This window comes from Arachis hypogaea, chromosome 18 (genome assembly GCF_003086295.3).
Source record: "Arachis hypogaea cultivar Tifrunner chromosome 18, arahy.Tifrunner.gnm2.J5K5, whole genome shotgun sequence".
NCBI classification, from domain to species: Eukaryota; Viridiplantae; Streptophyta; class Magnoliopsida; order Fabales; family Fabaceae; genus Arachis; species Arachis hypogaea.
Window position 1 is genome coordinate 128940551 of NC_092053.1, and position 19831 is coordinate 128960381.

Genomic DNA, 19831 nt, shown 5'->3' on the forward strand with positions numbered 1-19831 from the left:
AACTGAAACAGTGAGACCACCAGAAGTTCATCAAAGTTCTACACCTGTCCGAAAGCCTAGAGAATGGAAGTCTATGAGGGGTTATCCTCATGATTTCATCATTGGTGATCCTTCTCATGGCGTAACAACAAGATCCTCCACCAAAAGGCAAACCGAACCTAGCAACTTTGCTTTCTTGTCACAAATGGAGCCCAACAATGTCAAACAAGCTCTTGAAGATCCATCATGGGTCAAGGCCATGCAAGAGGAGCTAGCTCAATTCGACAAGAATGAGGTTTGGACATTAGTACCTTATTCGGATGGTATGAAGGTAACAGGTACTAAGTGGGTCTTTAAAAATAAACTTGGTGAGGATGGACAAGTTGTTCGTAACAAGGCTAGATTAGTGGCCCAAGGTTACGATCAAGAAGAGGGTATAGATTTTGATGAGTCTTTTGCTCCGGTAGCTAGAATGGAAGCAATTCGGTTGCTTCTTGCCTATGCCGCCCATAAAGGTTTCAAAATGTTTCAAATGGATGTTAAATGTGCTTTCCTTAATGGATTTATTGATAGAGAAGTGTATGTGGCACAACCCCCCGGTTTTGAACATAAAGAGTTTCCAAATCATGTTTTCAAATTAACTAAGGCTCTTTATGGTCTTAGACAAGCTCCAAGAGCTTGGTATGAAAGGCTTAGTGTCTTCTTGTTGGAAAATAAATTTCAAAGGGGTACCACCGACACTACTTTGTTCATTAAAGCATCTAATTATGATATACTTCTTGTTCAAGTTTATGTTGATGATATTGTATTTGGTTCGGCCAACATTTCCTTGTGTGAAGAGTTTGGAAAACTCATGACTAGTGAGTTTGAAATGAGTTTAATGGGAGAGCTTACTTTCTTTCTTGGCCTCCAAATTAAACAAACTCCTAGTGGTACTTTTATTTACCAAGGAAAATATGCAAAAGAACTTATTAAAAAGTTTGGCCTAGAAAACTCCAAAGCAATGGGTACACCAATGCATCCCAACACAAAACTTGAAAAGGATGATGATGGTCAAGATGTGGATGAAACAAGGTATAGGGGAATGATAGGTTCACTCATGTACCTTACCTCCTCTAGACCAGATATTGTTCAAAGTGTGGGTGTATGCTCAAGATTTCAATCTCACCCAAAAGAATCCCATCTTACGGCTGTTAAACGCATCATTAGATACATTAAGGGAACTTGTGATTATGGCTTGTGGTATCCTAAATCTGATGAATTTTGCGCAGTAGGGTTTTGTGATGCAGATTATGCGGGAGATAGAGTGGATAGAAGAAGCACGTCCGGAATGTGTTGCTTCCTTGGAAGCTCACTCAATATGTGGTCAAGCAAGAAACAAGCCACAGTGGCTTTATCCACAGCTGAAGCAGAATATATTTCCGCATCTGCATGTTGCACTCAATTAATTTGGTTAAAAACACAATTAGAAGATTACAAATTAAAAATCAATAGTATACCCTTATTTTGTGATAATATGAGTGCAATAAATATTTCAAAAAATCCTGTTTTGCACTCAAGAACAAAGCACATTGAAATTAAATATCATTTCATTAGAGAACATGTGCAAAAGGGAACTATTGATATTCAATTTGTAAAATCTGAAGACCAAATTGCTGATATTTTTACAAAACCCCTCTGTGAAGACAGATTCTGTAGCTTGAGAAAAAGTTTGGGAATGTTTGATTTAAATTTTGTTGAAAATCTGTGAATTTGTGACTCTGTTCAGTTTTTGCTCGTAGGTTTGGACGAGATAAAAATAATGGCATGATGGAAGAGCTGTGGTCAAGGGGGAGGCAGCGCAGAATTCAAAATTTTATGGGCCCCACCAAAATTCATTGACCCCACCTTAGCAGTTATGGTAGTTATCTTTCTACAAATAAGAATCTTCTTCTTGTGTCATCAAATCTCCTTGGAAGTGGTTATTGTCAAATCAAATCCCTATATCCATCTAATCCCTTGATTTAAGGCAACAACTTTTCAGTTCTGGATTTCAAAAGTTAAAAGGGAAATCATTTTTGGATAATAACCACCCATTATGGTCATTAACCGTCCACTAATGGTCATTACTCTCCATATTCTCTTTCCAAACCCCATTAAATGTGTTCACCCACCTTGTCTCTCTCTCTCCCTCTCAATTCGGTTATCACCCCCAACCTTTCATATTTCATTCCCCCATTACCATGAAAAAGAAAATCGCGCCAAGAAAGAGTGAAAGAATTCTTCTTTCTCAAAAACCATCAACACCCCAAACGCACACTCATATCCACATACATTCTACTTCCTCATCCTCTCCCTCACCTCCAACCAAACAAACCGAAGCCATGAGAAGAAAGGTAGTGGCCCAAAAGAGTTCCGGAAGAGGACGAAACAGGAAGAACAAGGACCCCCAAGAGGAAGAAGAGCAAGAATCTCATACTTCTCCCATGCCTTCACCTCCACCCTCATCACCGAAACGGACTACTCCTGGAAAAAGCTCCCAAAAGAATCAGGAGTTTGCACTCAATGACACTACTGAACCTCCAAACTTGGAATCCATGGAATTCAGAGACAAGTATGGCAAGACTCACTCCCACTTTAATCCAAGCAGATTTAACTCGTGCACCTCTTTTTAGTTTCATAAAGAGGTTATGGAGAAGCGTCATTTGTGCACAACCTATCTTGTTAGCCTTGAAAATCTCACCAACAAGGGTATCAATATCTCCTCTCTGTTTGAACTTCTCAACTGGAAGCCTCTGCTTCTCATCCAGAAACCAGTCTACCCTGGTCTTGTTCGAGAGTTTTATGCCAATATGCGGCTCATTGACGGCACCCTTCATTCCTATGTCAAAAGGGTTCAAATAGCCCTTGATGCTGAGACAATTGGAGCGGCCCTTGGGTTCAAAGATGAAGGACCGCGAGCATACATGGTGGAAAAATGGGACACACAAGTTGGCGTTCCATACAAAACTGTTCTCAAGCACATTTGCGAGAACCTTTCTGGATTGCATGGCACCATTCCAACACATAAAGCTCTAGGACCGGTCAATTCCCTGCTTCACCGAATCATCACTCATATTCTGACTCCCCAAAGTGGCTCACACAACCGAGTAACTTTTTCTGACTGTCTCATCTTATTTGCTTTGGTTACTTCTACTCCTATATCCTTTGGTTATATTATGATTAGGCACATGTGGGATTCTGTTAGAAGCACCAGAAAGGCTAACCTGCCTTATGGTATATTTTTAACTAGAATATTTGAGTACTTTAAAGTTGATTTGTTGAATGAGGCTGTAGAAAACAAGTAGAGGAGGAGGAGCAACTAAAGACACCAAAGGGCGAAAATCTGCTGCATCGGATAGTGAGTATGAAGGCAGGCCAGAATCTTCCAAAACAATTAAGTCCATCAAACATATTTTAGGAGAACTTTCGAACATGGCAGATCTGATGTATAAATCCCACAAAGAAGCCCGCAAACAAGCTTATGAAAGTGAGAAAGCTTGGAACAATTGCAAAGAAAGGGTTAATCTAATGATGGAACGTTTCAAAGAAGATTTGGGAGATGATAGTGACGGGGATGCTGAAGAACAAATTAATTTTTCTGATGAATAGTGACTGTTTCTTTACTCTGTTTGATATTGGCTCCAATAGGCTCAATCTATTTTTTGTATGAGCATGACTTGATACTCCCTGCTCTAGGATAATCTTTAGGATATTGTCATATACTCTTGCTACTTTCTCTTGAATATTTTGCTGTGTTGATCATGTTTTGTGCAGGTGCCCCCATGATGACAAAAGGGGGAGGAAATTTATGTGTTTCCAAAATTGAAATTGGAACGAAACAGGGGAACAGGGGATGAAATTTCAAAATTGAAAATTCATGATCACCCTTATTCAAAGAATGCATGTTGTTATTGCATTCACTATGGTTGCTGCTTGAACTGCATATGGTTTATAATGATGTTTGATTTATTTTTGATGCCCGGCTGTTGATTCATCATTGATAAACTTGTTGTTTGGAAAACTTATTTTTGGCAGTTCCTTTAAATTGTGTAATACATTAAAACTGCCTTGTTTTGATCATGTGTACTTCAAATACTTTTCCATCATGTTGTTTTGCTCTCATATCTTTAACAGGAAAGGATTTGAAAAATATTTTGATATTTTTTGTATGAAATTGGTTGAGCAGAAAATCAGTTTATGATATCAAATGAGTTTTGATTATTAATTAAAACTGCTCATAAATCAAGCATTTAGCATCATAAAATATGCTAAATAACATTGTTACTTGAAGCTTGATTCAAATGTTACAGGTTAATGTTTCCCTTGGTAAAACAAGCACACATCAAGGGGGAGCAATGTGACATTTAGAAAGGGAGAGAAATTCAAAATCAAAGGGAGTATTTTTTTACTCAATCTTTAAATTTCTTTCCATTTCAATTTTAAAAATGTTTGTCATCAAGGGGGAGATTGATGAGTTTGGAAAACTCCTATTTAATTTTGATGATGAACAAACATTATTAAAATATTTAATTACAAAATTATTGATTTGATCCTAACTCATATTTGCTTAATTAATAATTTTGTTGTGCAGATTTTATGTTGGGGCGGAAAATAAAAATGTTGCTAGCCCAAATTAAAAAATCAGCCTTGCTGCATGTGTTATATTTAGTGGCTGAATTTTTATTGATGGGCCAAGCTCAATGTTATTATAGCCAAGCCCATATTTAATTTTGATGAATGCTTCCTATGCTTGATCCGAAACCAAATTCATCAAGAAAGCAAATGTTAACCATTTGGGCCAGATTAAATTCTAATGCTACCAAGCCCAACATTACTTTGATGAAAGTTTCCAAGCTTGGTCCGAAACCAAGGTTAAATGAAAGCTAAATGGCTTCATGCTTTCCAACGTATTCCATCTCTTTGTTAAGAATGGATTTCAAATTTTAATATGTTAGCATTGGAAATATGAGAGAACTTGACTTTGATTTGATGGGAATCATTATGATTAATGCTATACGCTACTCAAAGCAAGGGAAGTAAAAAGCAATCTATCAACTTGTTTCATTTTCACTTAATTGCTTTTACTTTAACTTCACATTCTCTCTCATCTCTTTCTTCTTCTTTCTTCGGTCCTTGTCCAGGAAATAATGGAAGAAATGTTCTTCAACCAACAGAAGGAAGAAGCTGCATGCATCAAGACCATCAAGCTAATGATGGCAAGAAAACATACTAAAATAAAAATGAGCTGTGGCTGAGATATTCACCATATTTGGTTAGATTTGGTGAGGTATCTTGAGCCTTTCATGCTCAAAAATGGACATTGAAGATTCGGCCAGCATGGAGGAGATTCTTGAAGCATGGCTTGTCTTTGATTCTGCTCAACCACCACAGGAAGTAGCTAGAGTGGCGAAGTGATGGTTGAAGGCAGAGATTGAAGCAGATGAAGTCATCATCATCATGAAGCATCAAGGGCCAGAAATTCATCTTGGAGAGCTCGGATTGATGAAGGGTGATGATCAAGAAAGGTCCAGAGGTAATTGCATGTTGGGTTTTGCATGGTTATCTCTTCTCTCTCTATGTGGCCGAACCGGTTTGTTGAAGGAGGAAGAAGTTGGTTCGGTTTTGGCTTCAATAAGTGGAGGCTCCCCTCTTCTATATTAAGGGTGGACAACCACTGTTTGAAGCAAGGAGAAAATTTGAGAGTGCAAGGCACAGTGTTCTCAGAGCTACCTGAGCTAACAGTTTTCTCTTCTCCTTCAATGTATTCAGTTTTGTATTTTTCTGTTTAATTTTGTCATGTCTTGAGTCTCATGGTAAAAGGCAAACAATGAGGTTTGTAATGAAAAAGCCATAGAGCAGAAAAAGGCAGAGAGTGCAAAATTAAAAGAAAAAGCCATAGATGTCTTAGAGTTCCTTTGTTCATCTATGTTGTGTTTCATGATTCTGTGGGAATCCCCTTGTAAGTTGGGTTAGCACTTTACAAGTTGTAATCAGATTGATTATAGTGAAATTCCATCATGTTTGTGATGGAGACTGGATGTAGGCTGCACTGCACTTAGCAGCTGAACCAGGATATATCTGGGTGTAATCTTTCTTCTCTCCAACTCCATTTATGATTTCTACTGCACAGGAGCAAAAACTAAAATGTCTCGTGCCAAGTGACGAGACAAAACAAAAAGTCTCGTGGCAAGTGACGAGCAAAAACGAAAAGTCTCGTGTCCAGAGACGAGCTAAAACAGAAAAGTCTCCTCTGAATTCAGCAAGTGTTAGCAACATAAAAAAGGGGGCTAAGATTCAACCCCCTTCTCTTAGCCACTGAAACCATCAATTAATGTTATCGAATTTATTTATCCAAGTACTATGTTTATGTTTCAATTGGAATTTACTGCTTTAGGATCATTCATTTGATCTGCTTCCTATTCTAGTCCAATAATTCCTTTAATACGTGATGTCAAATTGTACTTGCTCTTGGTATCGTTGTTACTCCTTGCAAATCATTGATTATGGTAATTTTATATCAATACTATTATTGTTTTCTGGAGAAGTAGGGCATGCCGGGATGGATATGTGGAAATGACCATCAAGTATTATAGTTACTCAATTAACACCCTTAAATATTAGATTGTGACCCACGTTTATCCCTGTAGCTATTTCCATTAACGGAGATCTAATATGACACGTTAAGTTCACAGAATGTGTATCCACGTGGCACCCAACTTGCTAGAATGGATGTGTGATGAGTAAATGACGTGGCAAAAGTTAAATGAACTCAATTTACAGCCCTCTTTTCCCAATATGTTCGAGACTTTGTCAGAGAAATTGAGTTCATTCAACTTTTACCACGTCATTCACTCATCACACATCCATTCTAGCAAGTTAGGTGCCACGTAGATACACACTCTGTCAACTTAACGTGGCATATCAGATCTCTGTTAATGGAGATAGCTACAGGGGCAAACATGGGTCACAATCTAATATTTGAGGGTGTTAATTGGATAACTATAAATTTAGAGGTCGAAATTGAGGCCGATCAAAAATTTCATGAGCCAAAATGAGTTTCAACTCCATTTACTTGTTTCATTTTGTTAATTTAACGGGAAAATCATTTGAGGAGCTAACATGAGTTACAAAGTGAAAATTCAGGATTTAAATTGAGGCAATTGAAATTTCAAGGATCAATTGAGATTCGATGCAGATTTCACGGGCTAATTTTGAATATTAACTCGTTTCTTCTCCTTATATTATGCTGCTTGTTGTTTGCTTCTAGCTCTGGTATACATAACATGATTGTCTTATTATTACTTGGAGATTACATTACTATCTCAAGAAATATAAAATGTGATTTGATCATTTGTTCAAGAATAATGTTGTTTAAATGAAAGCATAATTGAACATTTTAATTTTGATAAGGTGTAGCATTGGGCCATTAGACTACCTTTTGTTTGTACTATATAGCAATGAATTTATATCGTTACATATTTAGATTACAAGGCCATAATAAGTGCGCAGTTATTTTGTTATGGATGTTACAACATTTGGGGAATTTTCCCCCGGATCTATCTTGTTGCTCTGTCATCTGTCTAACACTATATATATATATATATTGCATGTTTCATGTTTGGATATGGGTCCATACCCCAAAGTACATTTGACACTTTAACCCAATTTTTCAATTCAACATGTTGATCTGTACTGCTATCTTATGATTTATGGTTCATTGATGTTAATAAAATCATTCCCACCCAGCATCACCAATATAATGCATTATTTTTCATTTTTATGGCCAATAGTGGTTCTGGGCAGGACTGCACATATTTTTTCACAACAATCAAGTGTTATTTTGATTGAAGCATTGGGAGGTTTACCTCTATACCAACGAACAATTCCTTGAGTGCATTAAATTTTGAATGAAGCTATTTTGATTGGAGAAACATTGGTTAAAACCATTCTATTGTTTCACTAGCATTTCTTCATTGGAAAAGCTAAGCTTCTTAGTTTTGCTTCCTTGTACGAGTCACATTTTTTTAATATGGCCTTGCAAGTGTTTCCTGATAAATATGTAAAAATTTCAATCTATGATTTTGTGTTGTATCAATCAACTGCTATGCAAAATCAAATCCTTTTTCTCTTATCCTCTTTTCTTAATTTGTTTCTAATGAATTCACTGCCTCTGCTTCGGTTTAGTTTCTAATATGGACAAAAATAAAAGGCAAATTCTTTAGTGTCGATAAGTTTGGTGCCGAAATTGTCGAACTTACTTGCCTTTTATGGTAAGTTTTAAATATTTAAAAATTCTTTACTTTAATATTTTTTAAATTAAATATTAATTTTTATCTTTTTTTAGTAAATTAGATAAATATATATATATATATATAGGCACCATAGCATGCACTAAAACAAAATATATTATTCTTATCCTTTTATTCCAAGAGATTGAATAATTTCGAGATAAGCCTTAATGTAGTCCCTGAAGTTGCACTCGAGCCTCATAGTAGTCCCTGAACTTAAAAGTTTCTCAGAGTCATCCCCGAACTTGCACTCCGGGACTCAAAATGGTCCTTCCGGCAATTTCAGCACACGTGGCGCAACCGGAAAGTTTAGCTGGCAGCGTTGGTGACATGTGGGACTCACAACGGCTAGCTGATGTGGCAGAGTAAACTCTTCCGACTCAATTTGGTCCCTCAGGTGAAGTTAAAACCCTAATCCCCTTTTTTGAAGGCCACATTGTTCACTCTGCTGTCTCCTCATCGGTGTTGTGTTCTTCTGTTCCCCCTCTCTGAAGCCCGAAGGTTATGGCTAGCACGAGCAATGCAGCTGGGAGCTCGAACAACCCACGATCGTTTGGAAGCATCATGAGGAGAATGAACAGAAACAGAGAAGCTCGTTTGCCATAATGGTATGCCTGCGGGTCGAGACCGTGCTGCGGTGGTCAGGGACGGATTCTAATCCAGGGAGACCGTTCCTGGGTTGCCCGAACTACAATGTAAGTATTATTGTTGTTGATTGCTGTATTTATGGATATAAATTTTGCTGATTGAATTTTCTTTGATGTGCAGACTGTGGGTAAGAAATGGTGTGGATTGTTTATGTGGGTTGATAAAGTTTTAGAAGATGCCATGCCATGTGATGATAGAACAAGACATTCAGTTGATGATGAAGAATGGAAGATGAAGATGGCTTGAAAATTTGGTAAATTAGAAGTTGAAATTAGGGTTCTAAAAATGGGGGAAATTTTGATGTTTGTGTTCATGCTGCTGATTGTAATTGGTGTTCTTGTATTAAAGCTGGATAGACAGCAGAGTCAACTGTATCTAGCAAAAAATAAATGACATGCATGTTATATGCATTCCTTGTTCATGTACTTGTTCCTATCCTTTTGTTTGAAAGAAATGGAAATTAAAGTGTTTGATTATATGCATACTTTTGTTCCTGGACTTCTTTTCAATGAAATAGAAATGGACAGGATTTGAACTACTCTTAAGTTTGTAACAGAGGATAAGATATAAACAAAAGGCTGAAAAAACTCAATTCAATAAAGTCATAATTCAATTGGTAATGTTTGACTCAAAAAAGACACAATATAGAGCCAAAACACTAAGTATATCAAAGTTGTTGACATATTGACCTGATAAAATTCAAATTATAAAATTCCCAACACTGGGACAATGTTTTAGGCATTATAAACAACATCAACAAAATAGATAAAAAAAAAAACAGCATGTTTTTTCTAAACATAATCATCTTAATCTTCATTTTTTGTATCTGGGTGCCTTGAATCCAGGGTTGGACACAAACTTCATGAAATTTGCAAGCCTTGTAGCAGTTCCCTGTGTTGCACCTTGCATAGGGCCACTTGTTCAAATACTCCCAAGCTTCCTTATTAACCCTTTCAATCTTTTTGATGATATCAAGGAAGCCATCTTGGCTAGTACACCTTGCACAATCCCAAAGTAGCCCTCTAAGCTGGAGATCCTTCCATTGCTTATTGAAGTTCTTCCACAGATGCCAAACACAGAATCTGTGATGGACATCTGAAAAACCTCCTTAACTGCATTTATAAGGCCCTGTTTCAGATACCAAAGAAGGGGTCAGATAGTTATTTTCGGGCAGTAAACTGTCCCTACAGTTATATAAGTGACATCAAAATAGTCCATAGACTTGTTCAAGTGACATCAAACTAGTCCCTAGACTTATGTAAGTGACATCAAACTAGTCCCTACACAGCACTGTTACAGAACATTATGCAGAACAGGATAAATAAGTAACAATAGATTGACAGAATATTATGCAGCATATAATCAGTCCAGGATTAATTCTGCATATATAAACAGCAGCCCAGTATATTAACATCATATAATCAGTCCAGGATTAATTCAGCATATATAATCAGCAATATGTGCCTTAAATCAAACTGGCAAATAAATCACAAGGACAGGCACCAAACTTCACTCTCCGTGTAGTTCCCCACAAAATCCAAGACCAAGACCCTTTTTTTTTCTTTTGAAACTGAGGGAAATATATATATACAACTACAACTTACCACCAACAAAAAAAGGCACACAGAAATAAAGAAAATCTGCCAAATTTGGAGCTAAAGTAATCACTAACTAGAGAGGTTAAAAAATAAAATAATATACAACATTGAAGGTGGAGATGAAACAAGAAAAACCATCTAGAAATAGTAATGGTAAATAGAAGTTAATGAAAGCTCATTAAATGGCATCTGTTATCTTCTTCATATCATAGCATTGATTCAGTCCTAATCTTCTTCTACCATTTTCATCATCACTCTCACTCTCTCCTTTTCATTACTTGACAGTTGGCAACAAAAGTACCACTCCCTTGCTTTTCTACTTCTCCTTCTCCCTCTAATATTTCACTGTGCTATATTATCACTGTATTCAAATTAACAATATAAGTTAAGTCTTCTATTATTTTGTGGTTTTTTTTTTCAAAATTTTTATTAGAAAAGGTTATTGTGGACCGGGGTATTGAATAGAGTGCCTAACTTTGTTAGTTGTTAACTGTTAAATTATATGATATTTCACTTTTATTTTGATCATGTTGCTAATGATTTGTGTCATGTGAACATAAGAAAGTGTGAAATCAAGAACATTATTTTGGTGTAACTAAGGATAGCAGTTCTCTAGACACTAACTTCAATCTTGGTGGATCAAACCATTCAAATTTACATACCCTTTCCCACAACTAATCCACTAGTCCAGACCAAATTTATCAAACAATTTGACTATTCCAATAGCTAAGTTAACTTCATTAGCAATTGCAAAACTTATTACTTTATATTACTCTAACTTATGTATGCAAGAATCCTTTATGATCACACACTCAGTTTAACTAAACAGCATTACACATTACATTCAGTTTAACTAAACCAACCCAATACAAAGAAAGGCAATTAGGTAAATCAGTCAAATTCAGAATCCATTATCAGAGTTACAAAAAATTTTAACTCCCAAAAGATCTTTACTTCTACTGTGATCATGCAAACTCTGTTTAACAAATTCATTGATAAGAGTCATTGTCCTGAAACACATTAACAGTTTGAAAACTCCTCCACTAAGAGCAGTAAACTCTAACACATAAAGAACACGTTTTCATATTATCAAAACATAAGAAACACTCCTACTCTACAATTTTCTTTGCCAAACTACTACGAAAGCCAGTAGTGATCAAACCGTAGCACAGAGAACAGAACAGAGGCGTTCATACCCACCAATTACAATAAAAAAAATGGCCTGAACTTTTGTGAATATTAGATTAACAACAATATCAAAAAACAGAGGAACCACATTTTTTTTTTTCATTTTTGGCTTACCTCTTTCAGAGAAACCAGGCTTCCCATGATTTTTTTTTCATTTTTGGCAAACGAGCTTCTCTATTTCTGTTCATTCTCCTCATGATGCTTCCAAATGATCGTGGGTTGTTTGAGCTCCCAGCTGCATTGCTCGTGCTAGCCATAACCTTCGGGCTTCAGAGAGGGAGAACAGAAGAACACAGCACTGATGAGGAGACAGCAGAGTGAACAATGTGGCCTTCAAAAAAGGGGATTAGGGTTTTAACTTCACCTGAGGGACCAAATTGAGTCGGAAGAGTTTACTCTGCCACATCAGCTAGCCGTTGTGAGTCCCACGTGTCACCAACGCTGCCAGCTAAGCTTTCCGGTTGCGCCACGTGTGCTGAAATTGCCGGAAGGACCACTTTGAGTCCCGGAGTGCAAGTTCGGGGATGACTCTGAGGAACTTTTAAGTTTAGGGACTACTATGAGGCTCGAGTGTAACTTCAGGGACTACATTGAGACTTATCTCAATAATTTCACCATGGTGCAGAAAGGACTTTATCAATTTTTGCTTCACAATTGTCCTTTCATGTGATCTGTTTTGCACTGTTACTTTACCATCAAAATTATTTCTTGGTGGAAGGGTAATTTTGGAGAAAACTCTTAGTAGACAGGATTTTTATGAAACATTTGACAAATTTAGGGTATTGAATTGTACATTTTGAAAATTTATAGTGTCGAAGTCTACAATTTTGTTGTGGATTAATTATATTTTTGCCATATTTTTATAAGAGATTACTATAAAAAACTTATAAATTTTTAAGAACGTATTCCATATGTATTTTTCATAAAGTATTCACTTGGTACAAGATTGTTATTTATTTATTTTTTATTAAATTTTAATTTTAAATAAAAGGTTATATAGATAACTAACATTAAACTTAAATTACAACTTATATTTTAACTATATTACCTAATCTAAACATAAAATTTAAAATTTGCTAAATGAACATTTCTATGCTAAATATCAAATGTGTTGTCCAATTGTCCATACGCCTCAAGAACTGTGTATGTCAACGAAGTAATGAACCTGAAATGATTACACCAAAAAATAAGTCACACATGCTTGTTTTAGAGAATGAAGAATTTCCTCAACAAGTCACATGCTTTTGTTTTTGCTAATGCGATGCTACGTAATTAAATGGACGTCTAAAAAAATTTTAATTTAACATAGCATTAAAATTAAATTTTATAAAATATATTCAAAACATATAAAATATAACACAAATATATGGACACTTGTGCTTGAGATATCAAAGCATATATGAAACATGAATGTATAACTTAAGCAATTTTCTTTTCTCGTGTTCATAAGATTTTTAAGAAATTCAAATTTATTATCAACAACAATCTAAAGTTTAATTTTGGTAAATTTAAATTTTATATTACATTTTTGAGAATGATCTCTAATATAATGATATTTTACTTCAATTAGGGATGGAGCGGGTAATTACTCGCTCCGCACCGGGGCGAGTTTTTAGCGGGGTGGGTTCTTGGGAGGGGCGGGGCGGGGTCGGATTTAGGTAATACCCGTCCCGCTATATATATAATTATATAATTTTAATATATAATATGTATAATATATGTAAAATAATTAATAAATGATTAATAATATTGTATCATATTTAAATTTTTACTTTAATTTATATTATGTATGTAATGATGGTTATATAAATTTTGAAATTTAATTTTATTTATTGAATTTTAATAATTATAGGAGTGGGGCGGGTACCCACAGGAGCGGATTATAATTCAACGTTTTACTACCTGCGGGTAGAAGCGGGTGGGTTCCATGTGAGTTGTTGTACAGGACAGGGTCGAGTAGAGCAAAAACCCACCCCTATCCGCCCAGTTGCCACCCCTAACTTCAATATGCTATTATGTTTAATTCTAGAAAGTCTCTGTGAGACCCTTTTACAGTTGCTCGTTGTGGCTGGCTGAGGCTGCCGCCACGCCGGCTGCTTTGCCGCCGATCCCATGACCAGCAAAAGGCATATTTAATTTTTTCTTTTTTTCTTTTTCATCTAAGGCAGGTTTATATAAACAGTTATCAACACACTCTTTGCAGATTATTTGTTAGTAATATATAAGCCCAAATTGAAGTGTCAATGAGGATGCTATCACGGTTCAAATAAGAACTGAGTTTGCAACACTAGTTGTCGCCGCAATCATCTCAAGTCGCTGCACATGGCATGTTTCTTACAATTCATTGATAAAACAAATTGATTAGTAATTAACTATATGGATAATCTCCCACTTACAATTAACATGAGTTGTTAGTTGCATATGCTAGACCCTCCAAATCAAACTAAAATACAAAAATATCCACTCATAAGTTCATGTATATTATAGATATTTTGATCAAACCCAACTATTTGAAGTTCAGTTGGTTATATGCAAAAGTATATAAGAGTATTTATCTAACAGTTTAAATTTAAAAGAAAGAAAACTCATGACATGATATTAGAGTATTTTTTAATTATATATATATATATATATATATATATATATATATATATATATATAAAATCATACACTAAATCAGTATATTTAAATAATATATATATTAATATACAAATACATAATAAGTGATATAGTAATTAATTTCTGGTGTGTACATAACATTTTGTTTTTACAAAAAAATTTAAGCTTTAATCTCTGCTACCTCATTTTTTCCCATCAGAAGTTGAATTTCAGCATTTGTTGGATGATAGCTTGTAAATTGTCTACACTTGTTCAAGCCTGAAAATAAAATATTTGTACATGACAATTTAAAATTTTGAAAAAAAATATTATCTGCAGAATCAGCAGAGTCATCATCCAGGGAATTAGTGATATATAATATGGTGTTAAGGGACCTAAAACTAAAAGGAGCATGTGACAATTATGAGCTTGTCTCCTATATATATACGAACCTACACCAGTAAACTTCCAAGATTCAATTAGGGTATTATTTTAGTGCAAAATAAGGGCATTCTTGCTATTTTATTCGAAATCTTAGTGCTGTTTGGTAACAAAGCATACATATAAGGAGCCAAAGCTAACAAAGCATACATACACCTACATTCCATTCAATTCTCTGCATTTGTTTTCTCCATTCCCTTTAGTTTCTTGGCTATAATCTTGTTAACATTGGTGTGTTCGGTTGCTACTTGCTATCATGAGAAGACACTCCTTTTTGTTGGCTCTGTTGTGTGTCCTATGTCACGTAGCATTCTCCTTTAACGACGGTAAGATACATATTATTCCGTCTGTTTTAGGTGGAGTTAACTTTATTTAAAGTTAATAGTGAGAGTGGTTGAATGATTTGACAGTTTGACTAAATTATCATCTAACAACTCTCCATTATTAACTTCACATAAAATTATCTGCACCTAAATTTCTACCTTCAAAATAATATCATTTTAATTACATTAATATACTTAACAATCAATGCACTTGTATTGTATCAAAATACAATATTTTTAGAATAGTGTTAGGGGATCAATAAGTTTTGTGATTTGTAGTCATCAATTAGCCATCATTAATATTTTTAATGGTGTGAGATTTTATCTAATGATATAAAATTATTCACTTTTCTTTTGCTGGTTAAGTGTTGGCCAGATTTTAATAAAAATATTGGCTCCCTAGACTTTCTCATTTAAAAATGTGGATTAAAATATGTTGTTAGATAACTAGCTAGATTAAAAAAATTAAGTCGATGACTAAAAGTGCTTACCAAAAATAATAAAATCTACTAATCTTTAAGCCTTTTTCGCTAGTTATAGTACATTAAAATTGTGCATAGACTAGTAGTCTAGAGTTCAGACAACACCACAAAATGCTTGTTATTAATTGGCAAAAGTATGATTCAATAATAAAAATTAAACATCAACCTCATGAAGAACTAATTATAATTAGATTATTTAGATGATAGGTAGACACAAGTTTAACACTTCATTTTCAGATTCATTTTTTCACTAGTCGATCTCTAAGAAACCAATTGATGCAGGACAAGTGGCAAATGGAAATTTCGAGCAAGGTCCGAAAGCTTCGGACATGAAAGGCACGGTGGTGACGAAGCGCGACGCCATACCGGAGTGGGAGATCTCCGGCTTAGTTGAGTACATAAAATCAGGTCAAAAACAAGGTGACATGTTGCTAGTAGTGCCAGAGGGTGCACATGCAGTGAGGCTTGGCAATGGTGCTTCAATCAAACAGAGAATCAAGGTCATAAAAGGAAATTACTATTCCATAACATTTGTGGTGGCTCGCACGTGTGCACAAAATGAGAGACTCAATGTTTCTGTGGCACCAGATTGGGTTGTGTTACCTATGCAAACGTTGTATAGTAGTGACGGTTGGGATGCTTATGCTTGGTCTTTTCAAGCAGATTACTCTCTTGCTGAGTTGGTTATTCATAATCCAAGATCAAAGGAAGAGGATCAAGCTTGTGGACCACTCATTGATTCCGTTGCTATCAAAGCTCTCTACCCTCCTAGGCCAACTAAAAGTAAGTTTATTTCATTTCTATAAATTAATTTAGGTGGAACTCAGATGCAGTAAACTTCACGTGAAGTTGATAATTGAGAGTCATTAGATAAAAATTTAGTCAAACCATTTAACAATTCTCAACTATTAACTTCATGTGAAGACTGTACCTAAGTTTTCACCGTTAGTTTAACACTAAACTCTCAATTTCGCGTCTAATAGATGAAAGATGAAATTATTATAGAATAGAAATTCTAATATGTTTTGAGATTTTTTTTTAAAAAAGGTTATGGATATATACTACAAAATCAGCTACTGTTAATAGGTTCTTTACAATCTCACTATGTGTATACCTTTTATATTAAACACAATTTTAAAATTAGTATTTTTTTTAACAATTAAACAGGTGATTTTTTGTTTTGTTAATTAAAAAGATAATTTAAATATACAATTAATTAGTAGTGACATATTTTTATGTAAGTGTTAATAGTGTTTGATGTATTAATAATATTTTTTAATTCTTTAATCAGTATTTTTTAACATCATCCTTATTTTTGACAAACTATATTTCTATATTTATTTTATATAGTGGTTGATTTTTTAGTATTTATGGAGTACAACTCTTTATAAAGATGAATGAGGAATTTAGTCGAGAAGTTAATAATGGAAAATAAATATGTTTAATAATAACCAGATTTATTAATTTAAACTTTGATAAACTACTTTATTTTTCATATTTATTCTGAATTTACAACTTTCAAATTATATAAAACTACTTTTCTATATGTTTACTCATTTGAAAATACTATATGCATATAAAAAATTAGCCACCAAATTAATCAATATTAATTTTTTGTATATACATGATTGTGTTATCATTAATTAATTAGTTATTATTATTACTTCTTTTTAATACACGCATTGACCTCACAAAAACACAACGTTCTTATTTTATATGAATATCATATTATTTGAGATTTATTGTTAGCATCCATGCATGCATGGCTGTTATGATGGGAGTATTAGTCAAAGATAGGACACAAATATAAGGTTTAATTACTCTGTTGGTCTCTATAGTTCTATTGAATTTTTAATTAGATTTCTATATTTTTTTTATTGAGTCCTTATACGGTTATACCATATCATATTTTATAATTAAGTCTCTATCGTGACAAAAATGATAGAATTAACAAAATATTCTGTTAAACAAAACAAATATGTCTAACAATTTACTGAATATTCTATATAGTTTAACAGAATATTCTATTAATTTCAACATTTTTGTCACAGTAGAGATTTACTTACAAAATTTAATATAGTATAGGAATCTAATTAAAAAAAAATAAATATAGAAACCTAATTGAAAATTTGATGAAATTATAGGACCCACCAAATAATTAAACCCAAATATAAATATAAAATAATAGCGATGCACAACACAAGGGATTGTTTTATACTAATGCCTATAGGATTAGCCATACAACTAGTTATATATTATTACACTAATTACCTGTCCTGGCAATAAAAGCCAATTATGGCTTTGGTTTAACAATATAATGTACACACACACACCTTAATAGGTAGATTTATATTGGATTGGATGTTTGGATCATTATACATATCATATATTTACGAAAGCCAAGAAGTAGTATGAAAATTAAAAAAAAAAAATTCATCTCTTAACACAAAAATAGAACTGCGTTTTTTCCATTTGGTTACAATTATTTGTATAACAATACGAGATTATAAAGAACAAATAAAACATATACTGACTTGGTTAATTAATTAACACGTTTGTTTTACTCATTATCCTATTATTTAATAATAGATAATAAATTAAAGGAGACGATAGTTATATATGTCACCATCTTTGCAAAATGTTCCTCATTGTTTTCTTTCATTAATTAAGCTTTTTTTTTTTTTTCATGGTTTTTGAGGATTAAACCCAACTGATCGGTTCAATTGAATTAATTGAAAATCAATTATCATAATAGTTTGGTTTAAAATAAAAATCAATTATTAATAAATCAATCAAAAATAAAAAAATAATAATAAATTAGTAAACTAGTCCAATCGATTTAATTTTTTAAGTGCTAACTATTTTATTGGTCGATTTTTAATACCTTGCTTTGTCGAAATCATTTTAGTTTTCAATATGATAAAAACTCAAGTACAATTCTTCATGTAAAAGTTGATAACTGAGACGTTACAATTATGGTCAAATTTGATGTGATCCTTCTTTATGGGTGATACTACATACCCTTATCCATCAATAGTAATAAAACTTGAAACCAATGATCAACAGTATTCAATACAAAATGAATTACTCATTTTTTTTATATATTTTTAATAATTACTTAATTAGTGCAAGTTCTAACTACAATATATTTGGCACTCAACAGTTAACATATTAAAGAACGGTGGATTTGAAGAAGGACCATACATATTTCCAAACACATCATGGGGTGTTCTAATTCCACCAAACATTGTAGACCTAAGTGACCACTCTCCCATACCAGCGTGGATTGTAGAGTCCTTAAAAGCAGTGAAGTACATAGATTCTCAACACTTCTCTGTCCCACAAGGAAACAGAGCAGTGGAGCTTGTAGCTGGAAAAGAAAGTGCCATTGCACAAGTTGTAAGAACAGTTGTTGGCAGAACCTATGTCCTTACTTTTGATGTTGGAGATGCTGGTGATTCATGTGAAGGCCCAATGGTTGTTGAAGTCTATGCAGCAAAAGAGAACACAAAAGTGTCTTATGAATCAAAGGGTAAAGGTGGCTTCAAACTTGGGTTTCTCAAGTTTAAGGCTATTAGCACAAGAACTAGAATTGTGTTCCTCAGCTCCTTCTATACCATGAAGAGTGATTCATCTTTATGTGGCCCGGTTATTGATGATGTCAGGTTGATTAGCGTTCATAAATCTTAAATCCTAAATTTGAATATATAATTTATCATTTTTAAGTAAAAGAAAGTTTATTTAAGTGTGTGATTTTGAGTTTTAAAATGCAGAGATAAATATAGACAACATGTATTAGTTGAAAGAGAAATAATATTTATATTATTTTTGTTTAATATGTACAATAGTTTTAATAGTATTAGTAAGAAAAGAAAAAAAAAATGCAATAGGTGTTTGCCTCTTTTTTATATATCTTTTTTAAATATGCATAATAGATACGGCACAATAATACCGTTACTCAATAAAGTTTGAGTCGAAGTCATTTTATGTCGAAATAATTTTGTGTCGATGTCATTTAGTGTAAACATTGACAAAAAAGATTTAATTGAAGATAGATGTGTTATTTTTATCGAGTCATTTTGTATTGACGAGGAAGATTCAATTGAAGATAGATACGAAGCATCAAAGAATTTGAATATCTTGATATAGACTAGGTTTACCAAGCTCAAACTTCTCACATATTTTATCCGAAATGATTCAAGTTTTTCACTAAACTTAAATCAGCTAGGTTCATTTTCTGTTGGTGGGTCTCCGGGTCTCCGACT

General features: G+C 33.9%; 1 protein-coding gene across 1 annotated transcript; it reads left to right on the plus strand.

The window, feature by feature from the left end:
* Nucleotides 1-14902: 14902 nt before the first annotated feature.
* Nucleotides 14903-19400, plus strand: LOC112769008 (BIIDXI-like protein At5g11420). The gene is made up of 3 exons (XM_025813401.3): nucleotides 14903-15087; nucleotides 15849-16349; nucleotides 18730-19400. The coding sequence occupies exons 1-3, from the start codon at nucleotides 15018-15020 to the stop codon at nucleotides 19254-19256; spliced, it is 1098 nt and encodes a 365-aa protein (XP_025669186.1). The 5' UTR covers nucleotides 14903-15017; the 3' UTR covers nucleotides 19257-19400.
* Nucleotides 19401-19831: the final 431 nt, after the last annotated feature.

Coding starts and splice junctions, on each gene's coding strand:
- LOC112769008 (XM_025813401.3), top strand. CDS start 15,018: ATGAGAAGACACTCCTTTTTGTTGGCTCTGTTGTGTGTCCTATGTCAC. Junction 15,088..15,848: donor AGCATTCTCCTTTAACGACG/GTAAGATACATA, acceptor CAATTGATGCAG/GACAAGTGGCAAATGGAAAT. Junction 16,350..18,729: donor CCCTCCTAGGCCAACTAAAA/GTAAGTTTATTT, acceptor GGCACTCAACAG/TTAACATATTAAAGAACGGT.